The sequence below is a fragment of the Alexandromys fortis genome, unplaced genomic scaffold (genome assembly GCF_014885135.2).
Source record: "Alexandromys fortis isolate MF-2015 unplaced genomic scaffold, M_Fortis_MF-2015_v1.1 scaffold_36, whole genome shotgun sequence".
Classification (NCBI taxonomy): Eukaryota; Metazoa; Chordata; class Mammalia; order Rodentia; family Cricetidae; genus Alexandromys; species Alexandromys fortis.
Window position 1 is genome coordinate 10,716,204 of NW_026067915.1, and position 26,411 is coordinate 10,742,614.

Consider the following 26,411-nt stretch of genomic DNA (forward strand, 5'->3'; position numbering starts at 1 on the left):
TTATTTATTGTGTATACAGTGTGTGTATGTCTGCAGGCCAGAAGAGGGCACCAGACCTCATTCCAGATGGTTGTGAGCCACCATGTGGTTGCTGGGAATTGAACTCAGGACCTTTGGAAGAGCAGGCAATGCTCTTAACCACTGAGCCATCTCTCCAGTCCCCGATGAAAACATTTTTTTTCTTATTTTATTTTTTATGTGTATGGATGTTTTTGTTTGTATTTATATCTGCATACTAAGTGCATGCCTGGTACATGTGGAAGCCAAAAGAAGATGCCCTGGAACTGGAGTTAAAGATGGTTATTAGTTGCCATGTGTGTGCTGAAGTGTGAATTCAGATTTTCTGGAAGAAGAGCTAGTCAATCTCTCCAGCCTGACTATTTTAACATGGAAAAATTACTAGTTTAGGCGGTGCATACTTTTTATCCCAGCACTTAGAGGAAGAGCAGGCAAATCTGAGTTTGAGGCCAGTCGGTCTTGTAAGTGTAAGCACTTTATTTTAAATTTGTTTTTTGATGATAGGTATTAGCTTTTACCCATTTCTCATTTCAGTTCCTCTCGATGTCCAAATGGAGATTATTGTTCGAATAGACGGTTTCAGAGAAAGCAGCATGCAGATGTGGAAGTTATACTTACAGAAAAGAAAGGCTGGGGCTTACGAGCTGCCAAGGATCTTCCTTCGTAAGTTTGGTTTCAGTCAGCTTTCACTTCATTTTGTGTTATTGAATTTGGTTAGGCATTTTGTAGGAAAAAGGTTTATTTCAGTGGAGTTTAGTAATGGTTATTATGTAGAATGACTTTGTTAAAATGACTTCTAGAAAATAAATAAAAAGTCCCATTTTGACCAGATGGTGGTGGCACATGGCTTTGATCCTAGTTCTAGGGAGGCAGAGGCAGGTGGATCTCTGAGTTTGAGACCAGTCTGGCCTACAGAAGGAGTTCCAGGCCAACCGGAGCTACGCAGAGAGAACATGTCTCCAAAACCAAAACAAAACAAAAAAAGGGCAGGTAATCATTCTGGTGGGGTTTGAATCCTAGGCTGGATGGAACTCTGACTTTGGGCAGATGATCTGATTTCTTTAAACTCTGTATTATATGTCATATGACCCACGTCACATAGCATCTGTGATCAGATTTAGTGAGGAGAATTTGCTTTTTCATAAGTGAGGTATTTCTTAGCAGTTAACCATCATTCACAGGACAACCTATGTAGATCTTCAAATTTTGTCATTATTATATATTACTTACAAAGAATATAGTTCTTTCATTAGAAAGAAACATTTTAGGCTTGATTATTTTTACTTTATATGTATATATGTTTTGCTTCAATGTATGTCTGTCTACCACTTATACCTAGTGCCAGAAGAAGTCAGAAGAGTGTATTGGATTCCATGGAACTGGAATTACAGATGGTTGTGAGCTGCCATTTTGGTTGCTGGAATGTTGGTCCTCTGGAAGAGTAGCCAGTGTTCTTGATTGCTGGACTCTCTCTCTAGCTCGTCAAATATTTTTTTTAATATTTATTTATAATGTATACAATATTCTGTCTGTATACAATATTTATATTTTTTAATATTTATTTATTATATATTCAGTATTCTGTCTGTGTGTATGCCTGCAGGCCAGAAGAGGGCACCAGACCTCATTACAGATGGTTGTGAGCCACCATGTGGTTGCTGGGAATTGAACTCAGGACCTTTGGAAGAGCAGGCAGTGTTCTTAACCTCTGAGCCATCTCTCCAGCCCTCAAATATTGATTATAAAATAATAATTTAACTTTTTAGGTTTAGCCATGAGTAATTAGATTGTAATTACTGAGATCTAAACATGTTTGCCATGGCTGTTCCAAAAATATATTTATTTACTGTATTTTCTGTGCCTAATTGAGTTTTGTTGTTTATTGAGACAGGGTCTCTTTGTGTAGACCAGACTGGCCTTGAACTCACAGGGATCTTCCTGTCTTCAAAACCCAGTTGCTGGGATTAAATATGCGTGCCACCTCGCCAAACTGAGTCTTACTTTTTATGCAGTTGTTGCTTTTCCTCTCTTTTATTTAGTGCTTATGGTTTTTTCATCCAGGATCTCATACTGTAGCCCAGGTTTTCCTACAACATGATAAAGTTATCCTGTCTCAGTCTCTTAAAGCTTACAGAGGTGCTATCCTGCTATGTCCTCTCATTTATTTCACTTGTTTAATTTTTTTTCTTCTGAGGCAAGGTTTCTCTATGTAACAGTCCTGGCTGCCCTGGAACTCACTCTGTAGACCAAACTGGCCTTGAACTCACAAGGATTATCCTGCCCCTGCCTCCTAAGTGCTGGAATTAAAGGTGTGTGCCACCACCGCCCGATTTTAATGTTTTAAGAACTCTTATCGTTGGCAGGGTAGCTTTAGTAAACACACTGATTATAGCAGCATTTGATAAACAAAACCAAATGGTTCACTTTTTGTTTTTATTTGTGTCTGTATGTGGAGGTCAGAGGACAAGAAACTTGTGGGGGAACAAGTTTTTTTCTTCTGTTATGTGTGCTTCAGGTATTGAACTCAGGTGGTCATACTGACATAAGTATCTCTACCCCCTGAGTCATCTCACTGCCCCCTGTTTATATTCTTAAAATTGTTTCATTAGAGCATATTTTATTTGAAGGTTAAAACTTCCAGCCAGGCTGACCAAGCATGATGTCACATGCCCTTAATTCCAGCACTCGGAAGGCAGAGGTAGATAGATCTTGGAGTGTGAGGCCAGTCTGGTCTACAGAGCAAATTCCAGGACAACCAGGGCTACATGGAAAAAAATCCTGTCTCAAAAAGCCAAAACAAACAAACAAACAAATAAATAAAGCCAGACTGACTGGAGAGATGGTTCAGTGGTTAAGAGCTCTGGTTCTTGCAGAGGACCAGTGTTCAGTTTCCAGCACTCATTTGACAGCTTACAACCATCTGTAACTCTGGCTTTAGGGGATTTGATTCCCTTTTCTGACCTTAGTGAGCGCCAGGCATGCACATGGCACAAAGAAATGCATGCAAAAGACTAATCGCATAAAATAAATGAATATATATGAAAGATGTCAGGTCTGTAGTTGAGTCATAAGAGAATTAATTATTCTTCCATTACTGGTCCAGGGTTTGTAGTTTGCCGTTTTTGAGCTCACCAGTGTCTATTTTATTTTATTTTGGTTTTCCAAGATAGGGTTTCTCTGCTGCTTTGTAGCCTGTCCTGGAACTAGCTCTTGTAAACCAGGCTGGCCTTGAACCCACAGAGATTCACCTGCATCTGCCTCCCAAGTTCTGGGATTAAAGGCATAAGCCACCACTACCTGGCTTTTTAGTGTCTTCTTAAATATCCCTTAGGTGTTAGATGTCCGTAGTAGTATTCATTTATTTAAACCTTTTGCTGTATTTATTACAGGCCCTGAACAACTTCACTTCTGTAACAATAAAGTTTGTCTTTCATTCTTACAGAGTATAGTTTTCTCAGCCTTTATTCTAAACATTTCCTAAATGGCCTGCCGTATGCTGTATGTCTGAAAAGCATGCAGACATATTACAATGTTATGATTTCCAGTTGGCTGTAGAGTATACATTATATAAGTTGCTATTATTTTACAAGACATCATTGGAGGTTACTTGTGAAACTTCATTATCCTTGTTCATAGCAGACTTAAGCAACTTGCCATTTGGTCTTTAGGCCAAATTCAGGTTTGAAGGCATGGATGTTGCTTTATATGGATAGTTTCTTCCTCTCCCCTTCCTTTCCTTCACTTATTGTTTTCTGGTGTAAAAGAAACAGTTATCTTGGGTTATTCTTGGGAATGTCTCTTTGCATAAATAAAGCTCCTCCATTGCAATTTTGTACAGCTGTATTATGCAAGTTCCTGATATGTATTCTGGGCAGTGAGACCAGCCAAGAAGCCAGAGACAGATTTGATTATCATTAAAAGAACTCTGAAAGTAAGGGCAGCTGAGAAGGACTGCTGCCATGTTGAATTTTTCCTGACAATTGTCAACATGCATAGTTTCTTTAGTGCTCTTTCCTAGCTTGTACAGTTTAAAAGTTTCTTAGACTCTGTGGTATTTTAAAGAAAAGAGGTATTTTAGGAAAGGAATAGGTGATTATGCTACTCAAGGGACTGAAGCACGGGATCTCGGGTTCAAGGCCAGCCACTGTAATGAGTATATGATAAATATTTTTGAAATATTTCTTAGTTTTGTTTCATCTTGTAAATTTTCAGTATAGTTCCTAGGCTGGAAGTGTTATTCTTCTTGTTTTGTAGGAACACCTTCGTCTTGGAATACTGTGGAGAGGTACTTGACCATAAAGAGTTTAAGGCGCGGGTGAAAGAATATGCACGGAACAAAAACATCCACTATTATTTCATGGCTCTGAAAAATGATGAGGTGAGCAGTGTTTATTTTGAAACACATGGAAACTGTTGCATTGGTAATGGGGTGTGTGTGGTATACTGATTGATCATTAAAGTAACAAAAATTGGGGCTAGAACAAATGAAAAAATTAAGTAGTCAGCTATGGTGACCAGGGCCTATAATTTCAGCACTGAGGAGATCAAGAGTTCAAGACTATCTAGATAGGGAATTTGAGGCCAGCTGGTGCTACGTAATACTCTTGTCTCAAAACAAAACAGAAAGGATCAGAACAATATATAGTTTGTATTTGTTTGGGAGAGGGTGTTTTTTTTTTTTTTTTTTTTTTTTAATTTGTTTTTTCGNCCCCTTTTCCTCTCTCTGTTTTGTTCTGTTAATTTGTTTTTTCGAGACAGGGTTTCTCTGTGGTTTTGGAGCCTGTCCTGGAACTAGCTCTTGTAGACGAGGCTGGTCTCGAACTAACAGAGATCCGCCTGCCTCTGCCTCCCAAGTGCTGGGATTAAAGGTGTGAGCCACCACCGCCTGGCGAGGGTGGTGTTTATATATAAATACAAGCATACAGGCTTCATATGACAACTTTTAAAACTTGGATGATTCCCTAGAATGTTTTTATGTGTGTTATATTTTAATGCTGAGAAATTTAGAAATGTCCGTCATTATATTTAAAAGTAATATTCATGAGCATGTTACTTGCTGATAAAAATAACAACTCTATAAAAATAGTTTCTCACAAAACTTTTTGTGAGAAATGACATGTTAAAGAAGTGTTTTGCATTTTTGTAAATCTCTTCAGTTTGTGGCTTAGACCCTTATATCTGCCTTTATAGTCGAGGTAGAAATGCTAAGTCTAGGGACCTATCACTCTGGATATGACCTGTTAGATTTGAACACATACTCAGGTTATAGAGGTATTGAACTGTGTCACAGCACTTGTTTCAGAAGTAATTATTTCACATATGAGATTGAAAGGCATGCAGTAAATGTAAGAAATAGCTAAAAGTAGGTAAGGGAGATGACATTTTCTGTTGTTTTGAGACGGTCTCACTTGTAGCTTTGGCTTACCTAGAACTCAGCATGCTAGTTTGGATTTTCAGTGATCCTCCTGCCCCACCTCCCAAGTGCTGGGAATTGTGGCCTAGAACTTGGCAAATAAAACAGGATGACCTTGAATTGAATTTCTGATCCTCCTGCCTCCACCTCAATTTTTAGATTACAGGTGTGTGCTACTATGCCTGGTTTTATGAAGTATTAATGGTTGAGCCCAGGATTTCTACATTCTAGACAAACACTGTAACAACTGCCCCATGAGATAATTTTTGCCTTTCTATATTCAGAAATCTTCCAAAAGGGCAGTTAACTATTTGTTACTTTGTTACAGAAACTTCTCTAAAATAGGGCAAGAGGCAAAGGGATGTGTGGTTTATACCTTAAAATTGCTTTAATGATTGCTTGCCTTTTCAAAATGCATGGATATTTTAAGATCTCATTTTAAAACCCTTTAAAAAATTATCTTCTTTACCCCAGATAATAGATGCCACTCAAAAGGGGAATTGTTCTCGTTTCATGAATCATAGCTGTGAGCCAAACTGTGAAACCCAAAAAGTAAGTTGATACAAATCTATTTAAATTTTGAAATATTTATTCAAGATTAATGTTTTTAGAAGTACTCTTAATTTCTTTTTGTTTTACTTTATTTTTATTTTAGAATTAATTTAGATTTATAAAAACAAAAATATAGCCTTCCAAAAATAGTAGTGTTGCCCATATACAGTACTCACTTGCCTTCACCAAGTGTTTTTTTAGTGTAGTGTGTAATAACTGTAATTCAGTGATAATGTCCAAGGGAGTTCTGATTAATCAAAGACTTTACTATAATTTTATTTACTTTTTAAAGTAATAGTTATGTTGTCTGTGTGTGCATATTATGTGTGTGTGCTCGCATACGCATGTAGAGGTTGGAGGAAATCTTGCAGGAGTTGAATATTTTACCATTTGTTTACACGGGATTAAATTCAGTTGATTGCTTGATAGCAAATGCTTTTCGCTGATGAGCCATCTTTCCAGCCTTTTAATATTTTTTAAAATATTTATTTATTATGTATACAGTATTCTGTCTGTTTGTATGCCTGCTGACCAATATAGTTGCTCATAATGTGGTGCAACTATATTGGACCCATTACATGTGGTTGCTTGGAATTGAACTCAGGACCTTTGGAAGAACAGGCAGTGCTCTTAACCGCTGAGCCATCTCTCCAGCCTGCCTTTTTTTTTTTTTTAATTTTTCTTGTTTTGTTTTGTTTTTCAAGAAAATCCAGCCCAGAAAATAGTATGTTTTATTGTTTCCTTACCTGTAATTAATTTAGATTCTATTTAAAAAATACTATAATTTAAACTTTAATCTTAATTTTCACCAAGTCCAATGACTATTGTCATATTCAGACTCTTTTTTTTGTAGTTTTTCTTTTATTTAAAAATTTGTTATATCTGTAGGTGCTTTGCTTGTGTGTCTGTCTGTACACTAGGTGTGTGCACAGTGCCTACAGAGTACAGAAGAGGGTGTTAGATTTACCTGGGTGCTTCACAATATACATTATAACTCCAGCTCCAGGTGATCTAATGATGCCTTTGTCTGACCTCTGTTGGCATACTTGCAAGCCAAACACCCATACACAGAATAAGATTAATTCTTTTAAAAAATTAAAATAATAAATTCCAAGTTAAATAAGCTATGGGGACAAGGAGGAAGATGAACTCAATGAAGAAAAGTGCTTGTTGTACAAATCTGATGACCTACCTAAGTTTGGATATCTGGACTCCACAATTTAAAAAGTCAGATGTGGCAGTTGGCATCTAAATCTAGCGCTCCTATAGCAGGGTGGGAAGTACAGACAAGGGAATGACTTGGAAACTTGTGGGTTAGCTAGTCTGTGGCTAAGTGGCAGAAACAAGAGAGACCCTGCTTCAAAAGAAAGTGCAAGGTGGGTTGGATTCAGCAGTTAAGTACTTTCTATTCTTACACAAGACCAGGGTTTTGATACTAGGAATTGAACTCAATTTATAATACTTAGTGACACCAAGAATCCCCTAATTTTTTTTTAAAGATTAAATGAGCAGCATTTTTTTCTTGCTTTCTGTTTGCTGTGCTAGAGAGTAAATGCTGGGCCTTGTATTTGCTAATCAAGCGCTTTCTATTTGGCTACATTCTCCAGTCAGTAGCAGTTCATCTTACTGTATTCAGCCAAGATTTATAGATACTGAATCTTACAGTCTATTAAATGAGAATGATAGTTGGTAGTGTATTTAAGGAAAAATCAACCTATTTGCTTTGAGAAAACACTTATTATGTAAAGATCTTTATGCATAATTTACCCAGGTGATGGTCTTTGTACATATGCATGCATGAACATTAATCAGTTACTAATACCTGTTCTTTTCAAAACATTCCAGTGGACTGTGAATGGACAACTGAGGGTTGGATTTTTTACCACCAAGCTAGTTCCTTCGGGTTCAGAGTTAACATTTGACTATCAGTTCCAAAGATATGGGTAAGTAATGGTTTTATTCTGTTTTCTTACTTTTGATATGGAAAATGGATTTTCAGTTACAGAGATATCAATTCTCATCTATGGTATGTCATCATTTTGCTTTTCCTATTGTGATCTTTCTGGCCATTAATGAATTTACAGTATAGAAACTATGTAATGTTCCTCTGAGCTCAATATAATAAAACTTTACTATAGGGTCAAGGATGTAGTTCAGTCGGTAGAGTGCTTTCCTAGCATCCATAAAGCCCTGGTTCAAATACAGTTCCCAGCATTGTATAAAAAATACAGTGTGGTAGTGCATGCCTCATGTAGGACAGTGCTTCTCAACCTTCCTAAGACTGCAGTCCAATATAGTTGCTCATAATGTGGTGACTCCCAACCATAAAGTTATTTTTGTTACTACTTCAAAACTGTAGTTTTGCAACTGTTGTGAGCCGTAATGTAAATATGTGTTTTTCAGTGGTCTTAGGTGACACCCCTTGGAAAAGATTGGTTCACCTCCAAAGGGGTTATGACCCACAGGTTAGAGCTGCTGATGTTGGAGGTGGAGACAGTAGGATCAGAACTTCAAGGTTACTTGTGCCCGCGTATCAAGTTGAGGATAGCTCATGTGACCCTTTCTTAAAAAAATAAAAAAAGACTTGAAACTCATTCATTATAGAAATGCCAACTCTGAACATATATGTGTGTGAAGAGTATAATTTATCTATCTTTTATCAACTCTTGGCTAATTTTATTTTACCTATACCAGATTGTGTACTTTTTTTTTTTTTTTTTTTTTTTTTTTTTTTTTTTTTTTTTTTTTTTTTTTTTTTTTTTTTTTTGTCTTTTGAGTCAGGGTTTCTCTGTGGCTTTGGAGCCTGTCCTGTAACTAGCTCTTGTAGACCAGGCTAGTCTCGAACTCCCAGAGATCCGCCTGCCTTTGCCTCCCGAGTTCTGGGATAAAATGCGTGTGCCACCATCGCCTGGCTGTGTACTTTTTTTTTTTAAATATTTATTTATTTATTATGTATACAATATTCTTTCTGTGTGTATGGCCAGAAGAGGGCACCAGACCCCATTACAGATGGTTGTGAGCCACCATGTGATTGCTGGGAATTGAACTCAGGACATTTGGAAGAGCAGGCAATGCTCTTAACCTCTGAGCCATCTCTCCAACCCCCCAGATTGTGTACTCTTATTAATACTTTTGTAAGTTGGAGAGATGGCTAAGAGAGGTTAACTCCAAGAGTGCTGGCTGTTTTTCCAGTGAACTTGAGCACAATTCCTAGCACTGCCAATTACTGGTAGCTCATAACTATCTGTAACTCAATTTGGGTCCAAGGAATTCAACACTCTCACACAGGCAAAACATGAATGCAAATAAAATAAAAAAAAATAAGTTTGGGTTTGGTGGTGTACTCTGGTTCCAGCAGTTGGGAGGTCAAGGCAGGTGGACTCTGAGCACAAGGCTAGCCTGGGTCTGCATACTGCATAGGAAATTCCAAGCCAGCCAGGGCTCTATAGTGGAACTGTTATTTTAGCAAGGCAAAGTGGTACATGCTTGTCTTCCCCATACTCAAAAGGCAAAAGGATCAAAGATAAATTAAACCAATAAAGTTCAGGGGTGGGAATGTCAAGTAAACTATAAAACTAAACAGTGTCCTCCTCCCCAGATTATATCTTTGTGAACTTGCCGCTTTTGATGCTTGTGTTAAAAGTTACACAGACTCTGCTTCCTGGATATTTTAATCCCTTCAGGACAAGGTGCAATTTTCTTACTTTGTCCAGTGTTTCTTACCAGTGGATTCTTTTCTTAGTACTAACATTGTTTCAGATATTTCTTTACATATTTCATATTTCAGAGTTTAGTCATCTTTGAGATTCTTTCAGTTTTGAGACTGATTCTCTCCTTATAAACCAGCACAAATGCCAAGGAGTATTCTGTTCTGACTACTTGCTTTTCTTGTCATGTATTCAGGAGATAAGTTACAGATCGGATTCTAAGTGGATTCCCAGTTTTTCTGTGCTTAGATTATCCTTTTCTCAGGGCAAAGAAACTAGACATGTCGTTTTGTTTATAAAGTGATTTTTTCCCCCTCTGATTGGTACTCTCTTTCTCTGTCTCTCTCTCCACACACGCAGACACGCACGCATGCGCGTGCTAAGTCTATCCATGTACTTTTAAAGTATTAATTTATTTTTCTTCTGGTAACTTTGGGCACAAATTGCAAAGGTAGTTTCTATCCAAGCCCATAGACTTAAATCAGTATTCTTTTCTACCTTTTTCCTTGTCTCCATGGTTTCATTTAATTAATTATTACTATATTTGGTATTGCAGGAGGCCATTGAATATGATACATTTTTAAATCAAATGTTTTCTTTTGAGTGGCTTGATGATACTGTATTTTATGTTTTTTTTAATAATAAATGGATCTTTTTGGTGTACCAAATAAACATACATAAATGATAATTGTCTAAGCTGTGTAAGGAATTTTATTCTATCTAGCACAAACATGTAAATAGTCTCTTATTTTCATGCATCAATAAGTGTTATAAATTGAGAAGTCATTAAGTAATTGACTTGTTTTATCAAACAAGTGATAAAAGATTAGGGAACGGATGTAACCAGTACAGATGGTGCAGGCCTGTAATCCCAATACATGGGAGACTGAGGCAGAGGAGCTGTAGTCAAAGCTAGGCTGGGTAATTTGGAGAAACTGTCTCAGAAATAGAAAGTAGAAAAGGGACTGGAAATAAAGCTTACTAGTAGGACTCTTGTCCAACTTGTGGAATCCATGGATTGAATCTCTAGTCTGTCTCTCTCTCTCTGTCTCTGTCTCTCTCTCTCTCTCTCTTTCACTCTCACACACACACACACACACACAGATATATATATGAGAGAAATTGAGAGAAGGGTTGGTTGTGAAAAAGGAAAAAATATCTTTTACAAGGAATTTTTAGACATTTCTAGAAGTAGGTTTGTAAAGAGTCTTTTAATGAATACTTTGATATCCTGTAGAGTGGTATGATTCTTAATGTGCTCTCACTTTTACATGCTTTTCTTTCCTTAACAACAGCAAAGAAGCTCAGAAATGTTTCTGTGGATCAGCTAACTGCCGGGGTTACCTGGGAGGAGAAAACAGAGTCAGCATCAGAGCAGCAGGAGGGAAGATGAAAAAGGAGCGCTCTCGAAAGAAGGATTCAGTAAGTGCGCTGTCTGTTTTTCAGAATTTAGGATAAAAGTTTTAAGGAAATAGCCTGTTTAATGTAAAGGAAAATCTGGGTTTTGATGAAATATTATTGGAAAAGAGTTGTGGCTGACTGTTTCTATTTCATTTTAATAGAGATTAGAATAAAGTACTGGAAACTTCTAAAGTATGCCGAAAATTCCTTGGCTCATACTTTTTCTAAGCTTGTCTTTGTTCAGGGTTATGTGTGTGCACACACACTCTACAAGTATGAAGGTTAAAGGACAGTTTGCAGGAGTCTGTTCTCTATTTACAAGTTGGTCTCAGGAATCAAACTAAGGTCTTGGAAGCAAGCACCTTTACCTTCTGAGCCATCTAACTTGCCCCATATGTTTTTCATTGAATAAACATACCAGTTTAACTATGTTGTACACATTTGGAGCATTTGTTTGTTTTTAGTTAATTAATATTTATTTATTATATATTCAGTGTTCTTCCTGCGTGTATGCCTGCAGGCCAGAAAAGGGCATCAGATCTCATTACAGATGGTTGTGAGCCACAGCGTGGTTGCTGGGAATTGAACTCAGAACGTCTGGAAGAGCAGTTAGGACTACCAAGCCATCTCTCCAGCCCTGGTTGTTTGTTTTTGCCATCATGAATGTGACTGTATTGAGCATTGTAGGCATTTCCTGGTGCTCATGTGCAGAAGGTTTTCTGTGTTTTATTCTTAGTGGAATTGCTGGGTAAAGGAAATACAACTGTTTTGTGTTTTTAGCAGTGCTTTGGGGGTTATTTATTTATTTATTTATTTATTTGTATACAGTATTCTGTCTGTGTGTATGCATGCGGGCCAGAAGAGGGCACCAGACCCCATTACAGATGGTTGTGAGCCACCACGTGGTTGCTGGAAATTGAACTCAGGACCTTTGGAAGAGGAGGCAATGCTCTTAACCTCTGAGCCATCTCTCCAGCCTCCTGGGTTCTTTATTTTATATTTTTGTTAGCGTTTTGCTTTGTTTTTGTTTTTGGAGACAGGGTTTCTCTGTGTATCCCTGGCTGTCCTGGAACTCACTCTGCAGACCAGGTTTGCCTCAAACTCAGAGATCCACATGTCTGTGCTCCTGATTACTAGGATTCAAGGCTTGCGCCATCATACCGGGTTAGGACAGCTTTTTAAAGAACATTAGTTTTATGTGTTTGAGTGTTTTACCTGCTTGTGTGTCTGTGTACCACATGAGTCTGGTGCCTATGGCGCGAGAAGAGAGCATCAGACCCCCTGAAATTAGCATTACATACTGTTGTGAATCACCATGTGCGTCCTCTGGAAGAGCTCCTAGGGTTTTTAACTTCTGAGCCATCTCTCCAGCTCTACATGACAGTCTTTAAATTTTACATTTACCTTAAATTCCAGATTAATGTGTGAAAGTATATATATTTGAATGACATAATCTATTTTCCTGCTTCACTTATCCTTTCCCATCCAGTTTCTCCTTTTTTTTTTTCTTGTTTTTGTTGTATTTGGTGGTGTGTGTGTGTGTGTGGGGGGGGGGACTGTGCCTGGTGAAGTCTGATGACAGTTGCAGGCATTCATTTTCTTTTTCTACCCCGTGGGATAGAATTCAATTTGTTAGACATGAAGCAGGTGTCTTTGTCTTTACACACTGAGGCATGTCACTGATCTGGCACTTATTCTATCGCCTCGTTAGGCCTCAAAACTTGAAAATCTTCTGCTTCAATTTCCTGAGATCTTGGGTTATAGGCCTGATTCACCCTGTCCAGTAATGCAGAGTGCTGGGGAACTAAACCCAGAGCCTTGAACCATATCCCCAAGCCTGAAATAATTTCTTATTCACATAGTTGAATGAAGGAAATGCTTTTCAGATTGATTTTTATCCATTTATATTTCTTTTTTGTTTATTTAATCTCCACCACTTCTAGCTAATTTGTTTTTCAACAGTAATTTTATATTATCAGATATATCAGATCCTCTCCTCTCCTCTCCTCTCCTCTCCTCTCCTCTTCCTTGCCTAGCGGGGGCTTGAGGAGTTCATAGTCACCTGCCTCAACTTCCATTGCTAATAATACAGGAATGGTGCTGTGTGTGTGTGTGTTCCCTGTATCCCCCCCCCCACTAGTCTACTTGCATGGTTCTTTCCTTGTAATCTTACTTTTCATTTTCTTTTCTTTTTTTTTTTTTTTAAAGATCTATTTATTTATTTATTAAACATACAATGTTCTGAAACATAGTGTTCTGCCTGCATGTATGCCTACACGCCAGAAGAGGGCGCAAGATCTCATTACAGATGGTTGTAAGCCACCATGTGGTTGCTGGGAATTGAACTCAGGACCTCTGAAAGAGCAGCTAATGCTCTTAACCTCTGAGCCACCTCTCCAGCCCCATTTTCTTTTTTTTATATGTATTTATTTATTATGTATACAATATTCTGTCTGTGTGTATGTCTGCAGGCCAGAAGAAGGCACCAGACCTCATTACAGATGATTGTGAGCCACCATGTGGTTGCCAGGGATTGAACTCAGGACCTTTGGAAGAGCAGGCAATGCTCTTAACCACTGAGCCATCTCTCCAGCCCCCCTTACTTTTCATTTTCTAAATTGCTTGTGAAACTGAGCATTTTTTTTCCCCATTGTTTGAATAAATGACTGGTTTGTACTTGTTTTATAACTAGATATTTTCTTTGCTGTGGTAGGTGGATGGAGAGCTAGAAGCGCTGATGGAAAATGGTGAGGGCCTCTCTGATAAAAACCAGGTTCTCAGTTTATCCCGGCTCATGGTTAGAATTGAAACTCTGGAACAGAAACTTACTTGTCTCAAGCTCATTCAGGTAAGCACTTTAATACTAATTTATTTCTATTTCTGAATTTGGGGTAGGGCATTTAAACTATATTCTGGCTGTTAGAGAAAAGTTTATCTTGTTTTTAATGGACATGCAAGTTATTTAGGATTTTGAAAGCTTATACCCTTGAAAATGGCTAGCCAGTTGCATATTATTAACAGCAGAGTTGATTTGCTTTTCCCTTCAGTTAAAAGCACATGCTGGGATTTCTTTTATTGTAATAATTCACGGTACTTGTTATAGCTTTCTCCTTTCCTACCAGTTACTAATGTATCAAGACTATTTTACTATAGGATCTCAAAGAAATCAAAGAAAGATTTTTAGCAGTCATCTCATGTATTCCAGTTTACCAAGCATGACATAAACATAAGAAACAGATAATAAAAAAATTATCTAAAAAAATCTAGGAGGATTTATGTATTTACTTACTTACTTACTTCCTTATTTATTTTTTGAGTTGTTACTTTTTCTCTTTTTGTATGTGTGTGGGTGCATACCTGTGGAGATTAGTGGAAAATCCAGTTCTCTCCTTTGACCATGTGAGACTTGGGGATTGAGTTTGGGTCATTAGGCTTACACGCAAGCACCTGTAACTGCTTGAATCATCTTGACAGGACCAGGACTGAATTTCATTGCAAACGATATGATAATAGAGTAATTATTTTCCACTTTAAGTCAAGTCCAAGTGTAGTATCAGAATGTGTGTGTGTGTATTTTTTTCCAAGACAGGGTTTCTGGCTATCCTGGAACTTCCTCTATAGACCAGTTTGGCCTCAAAATCAGAGATACGCCTGCCTCTGCCACCCAAGAGCTGGGAGTAAAGGTGTGAACCACCATCAGAGATACTGTTTTCAGTTGTGTAGTTTTGTTCCTTTAATTAAATTTATAAGAGACTTAAAAGTAGAAGAGAAGAGGTTCTCGTAAAAGAAGTAAAACAGTGAGATGGGGAGGGAGGCAGTAGCAGATAATTAGGAATGAGCTTGACAAAAATACAGTAAAGGACAAAATTTTTAGATATTAAAATTTTTATTGTATTTGTTAGCTGTATTAATTGTAGGTAATGAAAATGGAGTTTCTAGGATGTATGTATGTATGTGTGTGTGCACTGATTGAAGCAAACTCTTAATTCTCACCATGGCCTCTTGTAACGTTTGACTGTCATTGCCTCCCTGACACTTTACATCATGCTCTTTTCCTCCCGTGACAGAACACACACTCTCAGTCCTGTCTCAAGTCATTTCTGGAGCGTCATGGGTTGTCTTTGCTGTGGATCTGGATGGCAGAGCTTGGTGATGGCCGGGAAAGTAACCAGAAACTTCAGGAAGAGGTCAGTTCACACAGGCCCACATTTCTTAGAACCGCTTCCTTTGATTGCTTTGTTGGAGGGGCTGTGATATGGGTGATTATTAATTTAATACTATGAGATGAATATCAAATAATAAAAATATTTATTACACCTATATCATTTCTGTAGCTATAAATTTACATATATTTTGCTTTGGTAGTAAGTTTGCCTTTGGTTTTTCCCATAGTATCTTTTTGTTTTTTGTTTTTTTTTTTTTTAAATATTTATTTATTATGTATACAATATTCTGTCTGTGTGTATGTCTGCAGGCCAGAAGAGGGCACCAGACCTCATTTCAGATGGTTGTGAGCCACCATGTGGTTGCCAGGGATTGAACTCAGGACCTTTGGAAGAGCAGGCAATGCTCTTAACCACTGAGCCATCTCTCCAGCCCCATGTTTTTTGTTTTTTTGAGACAGGATATTTCTGTATTGCCTTGGCTATCCCTGAACTCACTAGATCAGACTGGCCTCGAACTCACAGAGGTTCACCTGCCTCTGCCACCCAAGTGCTGCCACCACCTGACTCCCTGTAGCACCTTCAAGTCAGCTTTATGTACTGGGAACTTTAAGTGAGATATAACATGATAGTAATTCAGTTTATTGCTAAGACCATTACTTTTAAATTATGGGAACACACAGAAAATTTGAATTTTGGAGTTCTTAAAAATGGACAAGAATTAGAATATTCTGAAAATCAAAGATGTCTTTTCAAAGGTCTAAGTAAGATTAATTGGTAGCATTATCAGTGGATTTGCAGCGTTTACCATAAAATTAGTATTTTTCTGACCTTTGACAGGTAGATTTTTTTTGATTTATTCATTTTAATGTACATGAGTGCTTTATTTGCATGTACAACTTTGAGAAGAGGGTATGAGATTCCACTGTAGATGTAGCAAAGAGGCCGCTAGTTAGTTCCCAGCCACTTAGCCCCGAAATAATCACACAGAAGCTGTATTAAGTCACTGCTTTGTCCATTAGCTCTAGCTTCTTATTGGCTAACTTTTACATATTAATTTTACCCATTTCTATTAATCTGTGTATCGCCATGTGGCTGTGGCTTACTGCGTAAAGTTTCATATTGTCTTGTCTTTGGCAGAGCTTCATGGTTTCTCCCTGACTCCACCTCCTTTCTCCCAGCATTCAGTTTAGTTTTTCCTGCATAGCTCTGCTCTGCTATAGGTCCAAAGCAGTCCTTTATTAGCTAATGGTATTCACAGCATACAGAGGGGAATCCTACGTCATGTAGATGGTTGTGAGCCATCATGTGGTTTGCCGGGAATTGAACTGAGGACTTCTGGAAAAGCAAGCAACCAGTGCTCTAAACTGCTGAGCCATCTCTCCAGCTCTTGATAGGTAGCTTTTTAAAAAATCATAGTTTGTACTATAACCCCAAAGTCAGTTATGCAATAAAAACACTTTTCAATTAATTAATTAATTGTTTTTAGTCAAGGTTTTTCTATGAATCTCTGGCTGTGCTAGAACTCGCTCTGTAGGTAGACCAGGCTGGCCTCAAACTCACAGAGAGATCCACCTGCCTTTGTCTCCCCAAGTCCTGGGATTAAAGTAAGGTGTGCACCAACACCTGGCTATATTTTATAGAAAAGGAGACTGGAAATGAGGCCTAGTACTTTTTTTTTTTTTTAAGCTGCATAGTTTTGGGAATTCTTTCCTTGTAGAGAGTATTTATCAGTCACACATAGTGGTTGAGTGGTCATGTCATTACTCTATACTTTTTTATTGTAGATCAGACTAAATAAAAGTTTTTTGTTAAAAGGAAATAATGTTATAACCTTCAACTGCATCTATATTTGTGAAGACATAGGTCTTAATTTAGTAAGACAGTACCCAAAATACAGTATTTCTTCTATGAATTCTTACCTGTTTAAAAGGTTAGCTGTAAAGCTGGGCGGTGGTGGCACACACCTTTAACACCAGCACTCGAGAGGCAAGAGGTAGGTGAATCTCTGAGTTCGAGGCCAGACTGGTCTACAAGAGCTAGTTCCAGGACAGGCTCCAAAACTACAAAGAAACCTTTTCTCGGAAAATGAAAAACAAAAACAGCTGTACAAATAATAAGATTAATTTTTTATTATGTTTAATCAGATTATAAAGACATTGGAGCATTTACCTATTGCTACTAAAAATATGTTGGAAGAAAGCAAAGTACTTCCCATTATTCAACGCTGGTCTCAGACCAAGACTGCTGTCCCTCAGTTAAGTGAAGGCGATGGATATTCCAGTGAGAATACATCACGTGCTCACACACCGCTTAATACACCTGATCCTTCCATCAAGCTGAGCACAGAAGTGGATACAGAGACTCCCAAGAAACTCATGTTTCGCAGGCTTAAAATTATAAGTGAAAATAGCATGGACAGTGCGATCTCAGATGTAACCAGTGAGCTAGAATGCAAGGATGGCAAAGAGGACCTTGATCAATTAGAAACTGTCACTGTGGAAGACGACGACGACTTGCAGTCACAACAGCTGTGTGAGTCCAAAGTTGAGAGTGAAACTAGCATCGAAGGGAATAAATTACCCGCATCTGAACCAGAGCCTGACGTCGAGGCAGAGCTCAAAGAAAGCAGTGGCACAAAACTAGAAGAAACTATTGCTGAGGAAACACAATCCCAAGATGAAGAGGAGGGTGTGTCTGATGTTGAAAGTGAGAGGAGCCAAGAACCACCTGATAAAACAGTGGATATAAGTGATTTGGCCACCAAGCTGCTAGACAGCTGGAAAGACCTAAAGGTAAGAAAATAATTTTTTTCTTTTTCTTTTTTTTTTGTTAATGTAACTGATTACTCAGAATGAGACTGCTGCAAACCTGAATAAAACTGACAGCATCTCTAGCCATGAGTATTTCTGAAAAGTGGACTGTAATCTCTTAGGTCGTGAGATTTAATGATAAATGTCTCTAGTGAAGCCATACCAGTCAGACTATTATCCAGATTGTTGCCCTTTTCTCTCACTGGGAAAAGTACACATTGGTGATTTTATTAATTTAAGGGCTCTTCTTGTAAAAGTAAACAAAGCAAAATCTTTTTAGTGTTAAAACTTAATTTGTATGCAATGACAGCAGATGTTTAAATTAATTGGAAATCAGCTAAATGGGTTAAGAGAAAATTAACAATGAAATTCTTTGGAAACCCCTGATAATTTAGGAACTTTTTGCTATAAAATGATTATGAAATTTTATTCTTGAAAAAACATCATAACACTAGTTCATTTGCCTTTGTTTTTTAAATAGGTCTATATACTTTAGTTCTTTTTTTTTTTTTTTAAATAAACAAAACATGTTGTCTGGAGGGGAAGCCAAGCTTGGTGCACTCCTTTAATCCCAGCACTTGGGGAGACAGAGGCCAGAGGATCTCTGAGTTTAAGCCCAGCCTGGTATACATCCAGAGACCAATAAATATCTCAGTTTATCTCAATATATAGCCAAGTGGTGGTACATGCCTTTGGAGGCAGAGGAAGGTAGATGTGTGTGTGTGTGTGTGTGTGTGTTTGTATACTTATTCTTGATAAGGAATGCAATAAGATGTGTAGAATTTGCCTTTCAGAAAACCCAGTCTGGATCTTGAATAAGTGTGAATGTATAAAAATTTGAGCATATTAGAACTAATGGTTCTCTTCAGTTTAAGTGTTCTGGGTCTGGGATCCAGGTTCTAAAGACCCTATGGGAATAAGTTATTTCCTACCTTTTGTTTTCTGTTCATCCTTTCTTCTCTCAGAATTGAAACAATCAGATAAATAGCAATCCAGTTTTGTTTTGTTTTGTTTTTGTAGCGAAACTGCAAAGCTTATCACATTAGGTCATGTGATTTGACCCTGTAGAACTTAGACAGAACCCAGTGGGTAATTGGTTGGGTGAGGTGCTTCCTGCTTAACCTGTTGAGATATTTGCATATACCAGTCTGTGTTTTTACTTACGTAAGTAACTCTTTGATCACTTAAAATTTAGCATAAATTCGGCTTTATTTAATGCGAAACCTGAATTTTTTTAATAAATATAAAAGGATTTGGGTGGTGGTGGTGCACGCCTTTAATCCCAGGGAGGCAGAGGCAGGTGGATCTCTGTGAGCTAAGGCTAGCCTGGTCTACAGGAGCTAGTTCCAGGACAGGCTTAAAAGCTACAGCAAAACCCTGTCTTGAAAAACAAAGCAAAACAACAACAATAATAAAAATAGATGAGTAAATATAAAAGGAGTGTTGACAGTAAGTCTGTTTGTAATGCCATGTATCAGATATAAGGAATTAGAATTGCAGTTAGATGAGAGATAATAGGATGGTCACTTGTTGGACCTTTATTTAGTTAAAGCCTGCTTTGTGACAGCACAAGGGTCCTAAAAGAAGTTTCTCAGATGTTTGGAGGTGACAACAGAGTCTACACGATGGATATAATTTAGTAATGAAGGTAGAGGTAGAAGAAGCAGGTACACAAAAGAACATGGGAAAATCATATAAAGCCATACTTTCATAAGAGAATGCTAATGTAAAGCCGTTAGTTTGCCAAGAAATCTCATATTGTTATAATCTCATACTTGTTTTAAAATCTGCAAGATGGGACTGGAGAGATAGCTCAACATTAAGAGCACTGACTGCTGTTCCAGAGGACCAGGGTTCAATCCCCAGTGCCCACATGGTGGCTCTCAACTGTCTATAACTCCTGTTGCAGTTCCAATTTCACCCAGGCAAAACAGAAGTGCACATAAAATAAAAATAAATGAAATTTTAAAAAATCTATAAGATGTAAGGCTTTTGATATCTGTGTATTAGTTTGTATCTGTGATTGTAAATGTGTGTGTTTAGATAGAACTGGAATAATTAACTTTACTCTCTGAATACCCATTGTTCAGCCCTAACTCAAAGACCAGAGTTATTTCACAATAATGTGTAGATTAATGATCTTCTTGACTTCAGTGGTGGTGGTGTACACCTTTAATCCCAGCGCTTGGGAGGCAGAAACAGGTGGATCTCTGTGAGTTCGAGGCCAGCCTGGTCTACAGAGCAAGTTCCAGGACAGGCTCCAAAGCTACAGAGGAACCCTGTCATGAAAAACAAACAAGCAAAAGCATAAATAAAAAATTTCATACTTTGTTTTTATCAGAGTTCTTAACATCAAAGGAGTAATTAAATAGAAATCTCTTTTTTTAAAACTTGTTTGGGCATCTTTACTTACTGTGAACTGTGATGTTTTGTTACATATTGATGTTGGGGTTGTTAATTCTTCTTTTAGTTAGCTTTTACCATGAGTCTGGTTTCTAAATTCTGATTAGTATTGTCTTTTTAACTTTTAGCATTTGGTTAGCAGTCTGAAGTCAAGAATTGATAAATTGTACATGTTTTAGAGAAACATACTGGTTTAATGTGGTTATTGTGTACCATACTATCCCGGCATTAAAAGAGTTAACTACTTCTGTCTTACTTCACCTATGTGTTCAAGTAAACCTTAGCTGAAGCAAAAATGTCTTATTCTTTCAACCTTACTAAGACCTGTGGCCAAATACTGTGTTAGTTACTGATATTTAGTTCATACTAAAAAGCATTGATTGTGGATCTTTTGGCCATTCTAACTCTTCCTGATCTTGTGGGGCTACTATAACATTACTGGACATGTATTCCACTTGTCATTTCTGCATTGGATGGAGTAAAGAACTGAACAGGATTACTTCATACTCTTTAATCTTGGTTTTGCTGTGAAGACAGAATATAGGGATCATCCAAAAGAAAAAGAAAAAAAAGTCAAAGGGTGGGAGGGAAGGGAGTGAAGCTTCATGAATTACTCTTTGTCCTCCCAGATCTGATGATGATCCCCCTTGTAACTTGAACCATTTCCATCTAGCTTCTCAGGGCAGCAAGGAGCTTGTTAACATCACCAGCTGACCATGTGTCTCCTTTTCTCAACTCCATTTTCAACTTCGTGCTGAAGAAAAACGTGAACCTAGCGTGCATTCTGTGAAGAAGCAGGAAGATGGTTGGGAAGTTGGATGATGCATGAAAAATATAATAGGTGAAAAGAGGACAGAGGTGGTTAACTCACTGGCGCCGGCATTATTTTGGTGCGACCATTGCCAACAATTGTTGTCGTTCCGGGAAAATCGTACTTCTGGCGAGAGATTAAGTGAGCTGCTTTTTCTATACCTTATATACACAGGATCACTCTCTAGGCTTGCAAGATATTGACTATACATGTTTCTCATAAAGTAGCCCTCACATAACCTAGCACATTGCACTTATAAACATGTTCATCTTCACATGCAGATTTACTAGGCTGCATTTTTAGCAGGGCTGTGTGCATCTCTTTCTGTGTGAAAGAGGAATTGCTATGCATCATGTGTTCTGCTGAAAATGTAGCCTAGATTTCACAAAAGTGACTGCAGTTGATAATTATAACTTGACTGGGAAAATCTTCCTTCTGTTGGATCATATGAAAAGGAGGTAAGGTTCTCATGAATTTGGCAGCTTGGATTACTGTTAACGTCAAGAGATTATAATAATTAGTAATTTAAGGCTTTCTTTACAAACACTTAGATACAGGATGTACCTTTCATCTGGTCACCTTGGGTAGTTCTGTTCCTACCTGGATTATTAGATAATTTGGGGACAGAAGCTTCTTAGAAGTAATAAGTTAATACTTACTAATGTCTACTCTTATTTTCTTAATTCATCTTTTTGTAGATACTCCCTTTACCTTATAAATACACAATTTTAGCCAGGGGTGGTGGTGCAGCTCTTTAATTCCAGCCCTCAGAAGGCAGAAGCAGGATAGAGTCTGTGAGTTCAAGGCCAGCCCAGTCTACACAGCTAGCTCTGACACAGCCAGGGCTACAGAGAAACCCTGTCTTAAAAAAACAAAAGCAAACTAACAAAAAAGACACTGTTTGGTCAGAAAGCTCAACATTAAACTTTGTATAGGAAGTTGAGCTGTCTACCTAAACTGAATGATTTTGAGTTAGTGAGATTTCACTCTACCATTAGTATTGTCTGTAAAAAGAGGTTTGTACATTTGGAACTGAAATATGCCCTGAGCTTCTGTGATAAATTTGATAAGTCTAGAGTAAAAGGATAAAGGAGGATATGAGCCTGTATAGGGAGGGTACCTCCAGGGAATGCTGTTTTAGATAGTGCTGCCAAGTGTCTTGTTTGTTTATGCATTTGATTTTGGTGATTTTTTTTTTTAATGCAGGGTTTTACTGTAGTTTTGTTGCCTGTCTGGAACTCTCTCTGTAGATCAGCAGGCTGGTCTCAAAGTCTCAGAAATCTTTCTTGCCTCCTGAGTTTTGGGATTAAAGGCATGTGCCACCGCTGCCCTGCCTTTGTTTTGTTTTGTTTTGAGAGCCAAGCACACAGCCAGTATGATCTATACACACATGCACATGTGCGCACTATACATTAACATAAAATATCCTCTTACAAAACAGATATCGTACATTATTTTGTTCTGATAAATATTTTGGCTTAGGAATAGTCAGTATTAAGTATTTTTTCATTTCCAGAAAAATTATTTCATTTATGGTTGAACCCAGGGCTTTGTACATGGTAGATAACCTCTGAACTGTATCCGTATTCCAAAATGTTTTAGAAATTGTTGCATACTTCATTATAATTCTACTTTTATATTATATTCCTAGCAGCTCATTTGTGACTTTTGTTGTGGGCAAGGGTGGTACCGAGAGTCTGACTTGGGGACATTATGCCACTGAGTTTATATCCCCAACTCGTTTTGTTGGTTTTAGTTTGAGATAGGGTTTGTTTCACTCGTTGCCCAGGCTCCCTTTAACTAACTCTGTAGTCTAGGCAGGTCTTGAATTTTCAGTCCTCTTGCCTCACCCTTCCAAATAGCGGGGATGTTTTACTAAAGTACTATATTGTTTTATAAGAAGCATCCAACTACTAGGGGAAAAAAAAGTAGGTCCTGCAATCTAGTCATTGTAGGTAACTTGTTCAGTTGGTTAGGAATGAGAAAATGGCCTGTTGTGAACGCATGCCTACAATCCTAGGGAGGCAGATCTGTGAGATCAACCCCAACATGATCTACATATTGTGTTCAGGATAGTCAGAACTACATAGAGAAACCCTGGCTCAGCAAAACAAAAAAACCAAATTAAAAAAAAAAAAAAAGGAGATGAAGTAATCAGCAACAGAAGCGTTCGTCTTTCATCTTAGTTTTCTTTCAAATAACTTGTTCTCCTGTGTATGCTTTTTTTGGTGGCAATTTCTTACGTTATCCGAACTTACTTTGTTTTTTGTCTTCATTTGTTTGGTGTTTTGTTTCAAGACAGAGTTTCTCTGTGTAGCCCTGGCTGTCATGGAACTTGCTCTGTAGACAGAATAGCCTCAAATTCAGAGATCTGCTTGCCTCTGCCTCCTGAGTGCTGGAATTAAACGTGTGTGATACCACCCCCCCCCCCGGCGTTTTGTTTTTGGTTTTTGTTTTAGTATAATTTTTAAAATGCTTTTTAGTATTTTGTCTGCATGTATGTATACCTGTGTGAGGATATCAGAAGCCCTGGAAGTGGAGTCACAGATGTGAACTGCTGTGTGGGTGCTGGGAACTGAACCTGGATCCTCTAGAAAGTAATGTTTGACAATGTTGAATTCCCAGTTGTTGAGTTTATATACATGTCTGTAAGTCAAAGCTTATGTTTCATCCTCTTAAATTAAATTTTATTTTTTAAAATTTATTTATTTTTATTTTATTGTTTTGCCTGTATGTATGTTGTAAGGGTGTTGGATCCTGGAGTTAAAGACAGTTGTGAGCTGTCATGTGACCTGGGAATTGAACCCAGAGTCAGTGCTTGTAACTGCTCAACCATCTCTCCAGCCCCAAAGATTAAATAATTTTTAACTAATATGGTTGAAAATTAATGTCTGTGACACAGTATTTCAGTTTCAGCCTCTCATCTGTATGGAGGCCTTTTAGCATTGTCTTCTGGAAGGTACAATTGTAAAACCTTACAAATCTAAGAAATGTCTTTAGTTTATTCCCTTTTGTTTGGTAGATGTATAGTTAACATATAAAATTAAATTTTACTTTAGAAAGTAGATACTGGACCTAGCAATGTGTTTAGTGGTAGAGCATGCATCTGACATGATCAAGGACCTGGTTTCAGTGTCCACCCTACCACCCCGACCTATAAGAAGAAATAATTGTGTGTTTGTTTTGTTTGGAGACAGTTTCTTATGTATCTCTCTGACTGGTCTGACACTGTTTGGGAGAGAGGATGTGAACTCATGATCATCTTCCCTCCATCTCCTGAATGCTGGGATTACAGGAATGCACCACCATACGTGGCTGTGTAGAGCCTAAGTTTTGTTCATACTAGGCCAGCATTCTGCCAACTGAGCTGTACCCCTGCCTATCCAGTGCAATTTCTATTCTTGTAGTTTCTCTGAATCCTATCAACATGAGATAAGACTGACTGTCTTCTAGCCCATAGCTTTTTTCTTATATATTTTTTTCTAATTATTGAAAACGTATTATTAATATGTGTTTGTGTGTGTAATGTATTTGTGAGTTCAGGTACCCATGGAGGCAGAGCTGCAGTTATGTGTAATTCTGAGCCATTTATAATGTGGGTGCTGTTGGACTTGGGTCCTCTTCAAGAATAGTACATGCTTTTAACTGCTGAGCTCTATTTTCATCACCTTTGTATCTTTTCTTCCACAGAATTATCTTTTCTTCCTTTGACCTGTTGGATTCCCCCCCTTTTTTTTTAAGATGCAGAACTTCCGAAATTTATTTTTTAATTTTTGTTTTTCAGCCTCTTACTTGTTAAAACAAGCCTCAGCATTAGAAGAGAATGGGGGTTTTGTGGAGGCAGGTCCATTGGTGAAGTACTCACCTTGCAAGTGTGAGGGTCAAAGTCTGACTCTTTGTTCTATTTTGTGTATATAGATTTATTATACCCAAATACAGATACATTTTCACAAAAACTAGAAATGTCTTGGCACTTACATACATACCTCACTTCAGTAACCGACTGAGATAGTTCTTGTTTTGAGTTGAAGATAAAACATTCAGGTAGACATCTCTAAATTTGCCTTCTGGGTTTTCAGAAATATTGTAGTGAAATAAAGATTGAATCAATTTAAGCTTTGATTCCAGGCAAAATCTGAGTTAGTTTGTTTGGAAATTTTTCTACTTAAATAAAAAGTTTTTTATGATTTGAACCAAACAGAATGAAAATGATAGGTAAACTTTTTGTCAGAACATAATTCCAACACTCTGGAAGTAGTGGCGGAAGAATGAGGAGCTCAAAGTCATCCTCAAATATACTGAGTTTGAGATTAGCTTGTACTATGGGACATTCTGTCTTCAAAAGACAAAAAGGTTTGTGTTTTGTACAAAATCTAGGCTTGGATGATTTCAAACTAGTATTATTACTTAATTTTTATTCTCTTTTACATATAATGTACATATAGTAATAACCTCTTTTTTAGCGGTGTTAAAAATAATATATGAGAATCAAGTTTCCGCCATTCTTCTGGGTGTTGTTTTTTTTTAAACAGTCTCAGGTAGCGCAGGTTTGCCGGGAACATGCTATGTCGCTAACGTTACCTTGAACTTTTTAAAACATCCTGCCCCAGCCTCCCAAGTCCTGTTGCTACAAGTGTGCTAATTCACCAATTCCTAGAATTTCTGCTGTGCTGTGAATTCCTTTGTGGCAGGTAGTGTATATCTTAAGTATTACGAAATAAGAGCATTGGTATATGCTTTTAGGCTATAGTTGATACTTTTGTTTTCTACATCAGCAAACTAGATTTCTACAAGTAACTCTTCAGTTGGTCACCACCCTACTATTTGAGATAGTTTATGTAATACTGTGTGGCTGATTTTTATAATGAGTAAAATTTCACTTGTTAATCTACTTAACAATTGAGCATGAACTGTCTGCTGGCCACTGTGGTGCTAGAAATATAGCAAAGAAAAGACGTTCTTGGCTCATAACAGTTATAGCTTGAGTGTATATGTGTGTTAGTTAGGAGTATTACCTAAGTGCTAAAGAAATGAAAAAAAAATGATATCTAAATATTGGATGGAGTGAAGAAGTAAGATTATTTTAGGCTTCTCTGAGATGAAGAGCCAGTCTCCTAACCCACAGAGCTG

General features: G+C 37.6%; 1 protein-coding gene across 2 annotated transcripts in view; it reads left to right on the forward strand.

Moving 5' to 3' along the window:
* Positions 1–26,411, forward strand: part of Setd2 (SET domain containing 2, histone lysine methyltransferase) — a 105,981-nt gene that overhangs the window by 39,364 nt on the left and 40,206 nt on the right. For both annotated transcript variants that reach the window (XM_050139172.1, XM_050139173.1), the window contains 8 exons: positions 553–681; positions 4,273–4,396; positions 5,906–5,983; positions 7,829–7,926; positions 10,986–11,112; positions 13,805–13,939; positions 15,159–15,278; positions 17,402–18,049. In XM_050139172.1, coding sequence (XP_049995129.1) covers positions 553–681; positions 4,273–4,396; positions 5,906–5,983; positions 7,829–7,926; positions 10,986–11,112; positions 13,805–13,939; positions 15,159–15,278; positions 17,402–18,049 — 1,459 coding nt within the window. The remainder of the gene's footprint in view (positions 1–552; positions 682–4,272; positions 4,397–5,905; positions 5,984–7,828; positions 7,927–10,985; positions 11,113–13,804; positions 13,940–15,158; positions 15,279–17,401; positions 18,050–26,411) is intronic.